Source organism: Alligator sinensis, unplaced genomic scaffold (genome assembly GCF_000455745.1).
Source record: "Alligator sinensis unplaced genomic scaffold, ASM45574v1 scaffold816_1, whole genome shotgun sequence".
Lineage (NCBI taxonomy): Eukaryota > Metazoa > Chordata > Crocodylia > Alligatoridae > Alligator > Alligator sinensis.
In genome coordinates this window covers 161,116-171,578 of record NW_005843344.1, presented here as the reverse complement: position 1 = coordinate 171,578, position 10,463 = coordinate 161,116, and the positions used below count along the sequence as shown (strand labels likewise).

The 10,463-nt window shown below is 43.4% G+C and overlaps 1 protein-coding gene across 1 annotated transcript; it reads left to right on the top strand.

Moving 5' to 3' along the window:
- Positions 1-7,263: 7,263 nt before the first annotated feature.
- LOC102370939 (olfactory receptor 13G1-like) lies at positions 7,264-8,179 on the top strand. The gene is given in 2 exon segments (XM_014527175.1): positions 7,264-7,958; positions 7,960-8,179. Coding segments are annotated over 2 exon segments (915 nt in total).
- The last annotated feature ends 2,284 nt before the right edge of the window (positions 8,180-10,463 follow it).

The following is a 10,463-nucleotide window of genomic DNA, read 5'->3' as shown; positions in this document are numbered from 1 at the left end:
CACAGTAGATTTCATATCATAACACCGTACAACCAAAAGAAGTGATTTTATTAACATCTTATCCATGGCCTTGTATTTGTACAGCAGTCCTAAATGAGAACAAAAATTAATTATGATAAACACTTGTTTATAAAACTCAGGAACCTAAACAAGACACATGGATAAGTAAAATTCAAATAGGAACCAAAATATGTTGAAATATAGTTTGGATTTTAATATTTCACAAAAAAATAAATAAGGAAGAGACAGTTGAGATTTATTGTTCTCTTTGTTTTCCTTCTTACACACTGAGGGAATAATCCTATATTGGAAGAATAATGCTACACAGTGAGCACATCTACATGAGATGCTTAATGCCCGTAGGCCTAATTCTAGTGTGCGTTAGCGCGGCTGGCAAAAACCATACTAATGTGCAGTAGATTAGTCTAAAGGGCATTAAGCATCACACAAAAAGTGTTCATCTGTGCTAATGCACAATAGCTTTAGGTCAATGTGCATTAAGCATCACTCAAAAAGCGTTCATGTGTGCTAATGCTCAGTTGTGCCAATTACGGCGCATTAAGTAATTACCTGCTAGAGGTAGTAAACTTAATGTGCTGTAATTACAGTGAATTAATGAACATGTAGATACACCCAGTGTGTCCTATAGGATCCATGTTAGGATATCATGACTAATTAATATTATAGGAGGCACAACATACAACTGGTATAAACTGATGCATTTAGGGTGTGTAGATGAAACGGGGGCCCTACATTGAAGCGGTGGGTTTTAAAATGTGGACTGAGAATAGAAGTAAAAAGGTTACAGGGAATCAAGTTCACTATTGTCAAGATGCATGTCTTGTCTAGAATGGGTGGATTTTTCTGAAGGCCGCTTTGACCTCCTTGTTGTGTAAGCTGTAGATCAGAGGATTCAGCAGGGGAGTCGCAAATGTATAGAGCACAGCAACCAACTTGTCCTTCCAGGAGTGGCTGGAGGACGTAGATGATACTGGGGTAGAAGAGGCCAACCACAGCAAGATGTGAGGAACATGTGGAGAAGGCTTTTCGCTTCCCTTCTGAGCCCTGAATTTTCAGGATGCTCCTGATGATAAAGCCATAGGACATGGTGACCAGCAAGATATTCATCACGCCTAGGAAAAGGTTAGCCATTAATGTCATGATTTTGTTCAGATAAGTTTTGCTGCAGGATATTGCCAGAAGGGCTGGGATCTCACAGAAGTAGTGCTGCATAGACCGGGTGCACAGAAATCTAGAAGCAGCACGAGTAGTGTGTGTGAGGGGGAAATTATAGCACCCAGCGCCCAGATACAGGCTGCTAATGTAATACAGACTCTCTTGGTCTTGATGGTTACGTAGTGTAAAAGATGACAGATGTCCACGTACTTGTTAAAGGTCATGGCACTAAGGAGAATAAGCTCTGTTCCTCCTGAGAAGGTGAAGGTAAAGAGCTGGATCAGGCAGGCATTAAAGGAAATGGTTTTCTTTCCCACTATCAGGTTCTGCACCATTTTGGGCAGAACAAATAGGTGCAGACAAGGTCGATTAGAGCCAGGTTAGCAACAAAGAAGTACATGGGTTTGTGCAGAGGCGGGTGGAGGACGAGTGCCAGGACAATCAGGGAGCTGGCTTGGACAGCAGCCATGAAGGTGCACAGGATGATGCCAAAGAACAGAGCACGGAGGTGGGGATAATCAAAGAGCCCCTCCAGGATGAAGTCAGATTCCCCGGTGTTGTTATTGGCTTCCATTCATGAGGGTTCTGCTTCTACAACAGCGAAAATTAAAAGGTAAACAAGTGTAGCCAACTGAGAAGAAAATAATGAGGTAGCCCATCGATAGACAGACTTAATATTTTTTTAAATAAAGGTTTACTGTCTGCTTAGAATTTTTTAAAGTGAGGAAGGCTATTGCTCCAAAGGGAACAAAAAAAGCATTCAGCAACAACAACAAACAGATCCTTAGCCTTTTAATAAGACATTGGCACCCTCTCCACGCATCTCACATGCCCTTCATGTCGTCACATATTTAAGACTAGCCCACTGCCTTGCACCATGAAGCCCCCCTTGATGGCCCAGTCCGACAAAAACGGGGCCATTCTTTTGTAAGGTGAAGTGCCCAAACATAAAGGGCACACGTGTCTAAAGAAGGAACTGAAAGAGGTGGAGGGCTTCATGAGAGCTGAGCCTTTCTAGCTGGTTCCTGCATCACTTCAGAGTCAACATCTTGGTGTGAACCAAACAGTCCCAATCTGGGCCAAGCAGATCTTGCTCCCCTCAGCAGCTTTGTACGAGACAGAGAAAACGTGCGGTTTCAGAGAAATCCACATCCAGCACAACAAAAAGAGCTGATGGAAGCAAAGAGCCATCACAGCCAAGGGGAGGTCAAGGAAGCTATGGAGAAACCCTCCTCCATCTCCTTCTCAAAGTAGGTGTGGGCTGGCAGGAAGCATGGCTGGAAGGGATGTCACAGGGTTATCTACTCCAGCCCCTGATCAAAGCAGGATCACCCCCAGACAAGTTTCTATCCAACCTGCCTGTGAAAACTTCCATGGCTCTGCGCATACTGCACCGTCTCCTGGTAGTCTGTTCCCATCCTTAATCACCTCCACAGCCAGAAAGCTGGTCCTCATCTCCAACCTAAATTTCCACCACTGCTGCTTGAAGTTGTTGATCCTAGCCCTGACCACAGAGAAAAGGCCATCTCCATTCTCTCTGTAAGAACACTTCCAGCATTAGACCAATGTTATCAAATACGCCCTTTCTTTTCCAGACTAAGTAAGTCTAGCTCTTTCATCTTTTCCGCAATCGTCCAAGTCCCCCTAATTATTTTTGTTACTTTGTGTTGGACTTCTTCCAATCTCTCCACATCCATCTTAAACTATGGAGCCCAACACTGGATACAGGACACAGTGGCTGGGATCAACATCCATCTGACTGGTGGTCCCAGCCCTGACCCATCTCAGGAGCTGGTCCAAGACTCCAATGAGTGTCCAAATGGGGATTGATCACCAGCCAGCTGTGCATAAGAGATCATAGTAAGGATCGCCATGTGACTGTTTAGGACACAGCAGTTCTTATTAACATCTAAAGAAAAGAAAATGAAGAAAGGAAAGAGCAAATGAATCAAAAAAATCTTTACTTCTTTCTGGATCCACACAAATGACTCCCCTTCGCAACTCAATGATAATTTAAGTACTGACTTACATTTGTGGAGATGCTTTCCATTTTATAGATTCAACATCCTCACGGAATGCTTCAATTCCTTGTGAATGTGTTGAAGATTTCACTCAAACATGCCCCAAAGGAGAAGACAAGTAGAAGTCACGTAACTCAAAAAAACCCCAAACACAAAAATCCTCATTCATTTGGGGGAAAAAAAAACAAAAAACCCTCTAGAAGTGTGTAATGGAAGTGAGAGGATGAATTCTTGGTGTGATCTTTGGCCCTTTTGAGGTTAATGTTAGTTATGAGTTACATATGTTAGACATGAGTATCTGGAAAAATCATGGAGTAGGTCCTCAAAGACTATATTGAAACCTGGAAGAGAATTAGCAGGGCATATCTACGTGCAACATTTCCTGCGGCGTGGACTAATAAGCTCCATAGTAAATTCTGCTTATCTACATGTGAACCCCTATTAGGCAGGATTAAGCTAACTGTTGCTGGATATTCACAAGTACTACCCTCCTAGGCAGGTAAAATCTATAGCTTCACCCATTGAAATGTTCTGTACCTTGAACCACACTTGATTAATAACACAACTTTGTGCAGGAAAGCTTGCCTACTCTGAGTTGCACACCTGAGAGAGAGTTTCCAGGCTGGTAAGGCCTTGCACTGGGGACTGGAGTAGATCATCTTGTGGGATCCTTTCCAGCTCTGCTTTCTTAACAAGTCTGGAGTCCACAGCAGGATCTGCTGTGTGGGAGGTGGGCATCACCATTGAGAGGATACTAGCATGACTGTTTCTCTGTCTAACCAGTTTGTTGGAGGTCAATAGTGTATTTTCTGAATTGTTAATGGCTATTCCTGTACCCAACTGCTGGTCATGAATGATTGTGTTTTATGAGTTGATATACGAGTTATTTGTAAATGCCATCAGAGAAAGAGAACCCCAGAATCAAACCTTAGAGCTGACTTACATCTCAACCAGCTCCATCTTACATTGCAAGAAGCCTGGCCATTCCTCCTCAGGTTACAACAGCTGTCGCCACTCCTCCTCAGGTTACAACAGCTGTCCATATTTCCTGATTTTGTGAGCATTTGTGGTAATTAAAAATGATGTTGGGCTGATTTGCATAATTTAATTAGCATAAAGTTCATTCTCATAACTTTAATTAGCTCTGTACTCAAACAAACCAATGATACTTTTGCCAATGGTATTGAGTGTGCTTGTCTGAATCTGAGATTTCAGCTCTGAAATTCGTTAGGTCATTTTAATAACACTAAACTGACCCAACAATGACCACTCCCAAGTGCCCTCACCAACCAAGTGGCAATGATGGGAGGATGGTGTTGGGGAATAAAGTGATGTTAGTGTCTATGGTAGCCCTCTCTAAACCAAAACTGAGGACAGCTGGGGAAAGGGAGGGGGAGAGGAAGTGCAATTTTCCTTCCACCAGACTTTTGGGAATGAGAAATAGCCAAGGTTAGCCCCTTCATGGACCAAACAGTATGGGGCTCCGTGGCCTAATTGTGAGTTATTGGACCACCGTCGTTTAAATCCACAAATGATGCTCTGGGATGAGCAGCATAACTTCCATAAAGTTGCACATTGTCCTAAAACCCTGACTTAACCATGCTCTATTTTAGCACAGCTTCTGAATACAATCACCCTGGTGACCACCCTATGCACACATGCGAAGCCCCAACACAGAGGAACATAATGTTGACTGCTACCACCCCCTCTCCCACAATCTCAGGACACCCCCTCCCATTGTTGGCAAGCCTTCCCCACCTCAGCTGGTACTCAAGTCCATCATCAGCAAGTAGAAACTGGAACTTTGTCCTCAAACCCTGAGTGATTCATGTCCCCCACCCAGCTCACATACCCTGAAAACATGTCTCCCTGAAACTATAGGCATTTAGGATTGCCTATGTACTCCTTAAGTGACAACATAGGGCAATCTTGCCCCGACCTGTGCGAGGGTATGGTGGAAGAGCACCAGCACTGACAGCAGGCCGGGGCACTGAAACTTAACACGTGGTTTGGTAGAGTTTGCCTTTCCTCTTGGCTCAATCCTGGGTGCTGGGAAGGAGGTTAACTTGTCTCAATCATCTGTTGATGGGAATGTGTTCTTGGATAGTGACAGACAGGCAGCAGGAACATAGAGAAGACATTTGGCTCAAGGGGACTGTGAGGAGATTGGGCTATGGGGTGTAGTGTGGACAAGCTGGTCTGTTGGGATGTGTTACAATGGAGGACCTGTCATGTCTACACGGCTCATAAACCATGTGAGTACCACTCCTGAATAGAAGGATAGACTCCTAAAAGGCATCCCTTTGGTGAGGTTTTATTAATTGGTGAGGTTTTATTAATTGGTGAGGTTTTATTAATTGGTGAGGTTTTATTAATTGGTGAGGTTTTATTAATTGGTGAGGTTTTATTAATTGGTGAGGTTTTATTAATTGGTGAGGTTTTATTAATTGGTGAGGTTTTATTAATTGGTGAGGTTTTATTAATTGGTGAGGTTTTATTAATTGGTGAGGTTTTATTAATTGGTGAGGTTTTATTCACCAAGGTGCCCCCAGGGGTTACCAGCGCTCTTTCCTGCTTATGCAGGGGGTCGGACTCGATGATCTATTGAGGTCCCTTCCAACCCCAACATCTATGAATCTATGAATCCTGATTCTTTTGTCGGTTATCTTTGGTTTATAACAGTAGTGGGAACCGGGGGGTCTCCTTGCTTCTCCTGATCCGAGCCCAATGCACTGTCAGTTGTCACAGCGTTATCATCAAAAAACAGTTTGTGAGAAAAAAAAAATGACCAGCTCTATACCCAGTGTTTTGGATACGCGTCTTGTGACCACTGACTGTTGTTTAAAACTAATGTGTGTTGTTTTTTTTTAAATGATGCATATGTCATGGAAGCCCTGGAGGCTCTTCACAGGGTCTGTAATCTGCTTGAAACTTTATTTCAGAAACTTTTCCTTTGTCCAAGTGGTTAAAATAAAGCAGGTCTCAATCAACAGATTGAGAGTAGAGACTTAAATAATCTCAGATTATTGTAGGTGATTCCCCTTTTTTTGTTTGTAAAAAAGATGCTTTCCTATATAAAAGGGTATTTTGGAGAATAAAAATTTAAAAGGAAGGGGAAAAAGCTATTTATTTTGTAAAAAGAAATAGCCAAAACTCCCCCCCCCCCCCCAAGAAAACCTGGAACAAAAATATTTTTAGCTCTAAAATAATATATAATGCCCCACACCTCTCCCCACCCCTACTTTTTATTTAAAATATGTATTTAAAAGATTGTCAAGGCTGTATTAGTGGAGGTGGCTAAAATATCTCAAGTTGAAAAAAAAACTGGTTAAGAAAATGTAAGGTTGCTGAAATCATGTTTTTTCCCCCTTTGGGAATATTGATTTTTTTTCCCCAGAAAATATAATGTTTTTCTTGAAATAAGCAAATTTCATTCTGGCAAAAAGTTTGAAGGATCATCTGTTTGATGATATTTGCTACTGAATCAACAATATTGTTGGGTGACCTATTATATCTTAGAAAAGCTTCTGGGAATGAAATTCCTTTCCTCAGGTTACCCAAGGACAGTTCATGCCACAAGCTTGTCTTATATCTAAAATCTCTCTCAGGTATAAACTGGGTCCAAAAATAAATATCATTAAACAAGTCATGTTTCTTGCAGCTCATGATCGTCCAGGGAAAATGTAATAACTGTGTAATGCAAATACAACATTTTAGTGTTCTTTAAATTGAAATTAAATTTGGTGTGTTGAACTTTTTTTGTGTCCTTTGAAAGTGTTTTTGTTTGTTTGTTTGTTTGTTTTTACAATTTAATATTTGGATCTTTTAATTCTGTCAAAAAGTTAAAGTTCAAAATTTTTGCTGGGCGTGCGTGCGCTCGTACGTCTGTGGAGTTTCCGATAGAAACTCCATGTTCCACATAGCTCTGCATGTACAGATGCAGAGCAAAACTGTGCATATAAAACCCACAGGCAAGACTGAACAACTCAGCATGAGGTATTCTGTTGATGTCCCAAAGAAGTTGTAACAATTCGTACCTCTGCAAAGATTCCTGGAGTATGAAGCAATGAAGAACCAACGCTCTGTGACTGCATTTATCATGCAGGCCCTCTCCATCCACCCACAACTCCAGATCCTCTTCTTCCTCATCATTTATGTCATTGCTTTGCTTGGCAACCTTACCATCATTGCCGCAATCCTATCCAGCCCCAAACTGCACAAACCTATGTACTTCTTTCTCTTCCACTTGGCTGTAGTAGACATCATCTGCACCACCACCATCATACCCAAGATGCTTGAGAATCTAGTGACCATCACAAGTACTATCTCCTTCTGTGGGTGCATAGCCCAACTCAACCATCTGAAAGAGTATCTGGGCGCTGAGATGGTGCTTTTCACTGTCATGGCTTATGACCACTATGTGGCCATTTGCTACCCTTTGCATTACAGCAAAATGATGAACAAAAGGGTGTGCTTGGGTTTATCCTCTGTGGTGACTATAATTGCTGTGACCAATTCTTGGGTGAACACTGGCTTGATTGTGCAGCTGACTTTCTGTGGACCCAACATTATCAACCATTTCTTTTGTGAGATCCCACCACTGCTGGCCCTCTCCTGCTCCTCAGTGAAGATTAATGAGATCATGGTCTTCACTGAAAACATCTTCCTAGCCATGGGGGATTTCCTATTGACATGTCTCTCTTACTGCTTCATTCTCAAGGCCATCATGAAGATCCAGACATGTGAAGGAAAGAAAAAAGCTCTCTACCTGCTCTTTTCACCTCATTGTGGTGTCTCTCTATTACTCCACTGTTATCTACACCTACATCAGGCCAGCCTCCAGCTATTCCTTTGACAGGGACAAGATAGTAGCTGCTTTGTATACTCTTGTGATTCCAACTCTCAATCCCTTAGTTTATACCCTGAGGAATAAAGAAGTCAAGGTGGCCCTTAAGAAAGTGATTCCATATCTTGGGAGATAGGTACTCAAGTTTGATAGTGAGCCCATTCTGTGTTCTCTCTGTCGCAACCTGGTACATGCTTTTCTCCAGAAAAGTGATTTGGAATCAATTTGCTAAGGTTTTGACAAAGAATGTAACTCACAGCTTTATAACCTGTCATATTTTCTTACTTAGTTGAAACTTTAGAAACACAATGAAACCCTGTTGCTGAGAGAGAAAAAAAAAAAGAAGCAGGGAAAGAAGAAAGAAAGGAAGAACCTTCATGAAAGTTATCATTTATTGTCAAATGTTTTGTATGCGTGATACAATGGCTATGAAATCGGAAATTATGTAAACTTGCTCTGTAGTTTTTGCTGTCCCTTCCTCTGAAACAGGGGAAAACACTACTTGTTTAGAAGTCTAACTCGTGTATAATTTGAAAGCTGTAACTGGGCTCATTGAAACACAATCACACCTCTTTCCTGCAGAGCAGGTAGACATGTTGAATTAATGAGCTGAGGGACATTGTGATGAGGTGATATGAATAGATGATTTATAAGATCTTATAACATATCAAACATAACACTGTATTTACTCAAATATAAGATGACCCTGAATATAAGATGACTCTCCAATAATTAGATTCTAGATATAGAAAAATAATATATTTGTTATACTTTTCTGGGTAGACAAGCTAAGTACTGGCAGGGTATCTTGAACTCCACCCCCACTACTACAGTGGGGGGAGGAGGGGGGGGGGGCAGGGCCCCTTGCCCTCTGCCCTTCCCATTTCTTTCCCATTCAGCCTTCCTGCCCCTGCTGCCATATGCATCTCCCCCACCCCAGCTCCCAACAGTCTCTGGCCCTTCCCCCCAAATTTCTCCCCACTCCCAGTCTCTGCCTTTTTCCTTCAATGCTTCCCCAGTCTCTGATCCCATCTTCCCCGCCACCTTCTTACTGTCAGACGCTGCTCAGGACACTCCATCCAGGAGTGCAGCATCTGGAAGCTCGGCCATTGCCTGGCCATGCACCGATGTCAGTGCTGCTGATGGCCAGGCAGGGGAAGGTGTTTCCACGTGCTCTGTGTTCAGGAGTGAAGCGTGCCTGAGCCAGAACTGAGCTGCACCTGGCAGTGATGGCAAGGGAAGCGGGCAGGGGGAGGAAGTGGGAAGCAGCAGCCGCAGAGCAGAAGCAGAAGTGGGGCAAGAGGCTGCTCCAACTCCTGCTCCAACCCAGGCTCAGGACCAGTCAGACACACAACAGCCACCTGGCTCCCTCCTTTGGTTCATATGCTAATAGAAGATGAAGGGCTTCCCCACCCCATGCTGTCTAGGGGAGATCCCTCATCTTATATTGGGGTAAATGTGGTATGTGTGGGCTAAGTATATTTGATAATTATACAACAGTTTGCATAAACACATTGCATGGTTGCCAGTTAAAATCAATGACTGCCTATACATTTGCTCAGAGGTGGGGAGGGGTGTGTGTGTTTAATTAGAGCCGTTCCCATACAGTCACTCTAATTAAAATGGCTCACTGTCACATGTATTAAGCCCCCATTGCTTTTAACTGAAGCTCATGTGATGCCTCCGTGGCTATTACAAAGTGTGGGGGACATAATACAGGGGAGTGTTGTAATGATACTCCAGACCTGGGCGGGCAAAATGCAGCCCGTAGGCCAGATACAGCCCATGGGGCCCTTCAAACGTTAATATTTATCTGGCCCTGGCTGCCTGTCATGCGACCCTCAATGGCTTGCAAAAACTCGGTCAGTGGCCCTCCACCCAAAATAACTGCCCGTCCCTGCGTCAGACTCCATTAATCCATTCTGCTCTGACCCATACTAATTAGCACGCTAACAAGCAAATCTATAGGCATCCGTTTTTTCCCAGTGATCTGTTTTTCTTTAACATGATTTTTGCAAAAGACTGTGATAAATTACATCAACATGGTGCATCATTTTGTTCCTCATCACCAGGGATCCGGGTTTTCCGTTTCCCACAGAAAAATGGAGAGAAACAGGGAATCTGTGGTTTTATCAGAAAAAAACATAGATTTCCCTTTTTAGCAGAGGAACCCATGGATTCAGCAGCCAAGGCCGGGCTCAGGCTCAGTCTCGCCCTTCGCCCCTGAAGCACGAAGGTGAGTGGGGCTTGGTGCACAGCTGGGGAAGATGGCTGGGGGCTGAGGGAGTGGGGTGCAAAGCCCCCTCACCCTGCATGCAGACATCACCATGGAGCCGTGCAGCCGGTTGCGGGGCATGCCACTGCATGCAAGTCCCCCGTTTCACCCCCCGGCCTGGCACCACGTATGTGGCCTGCACACG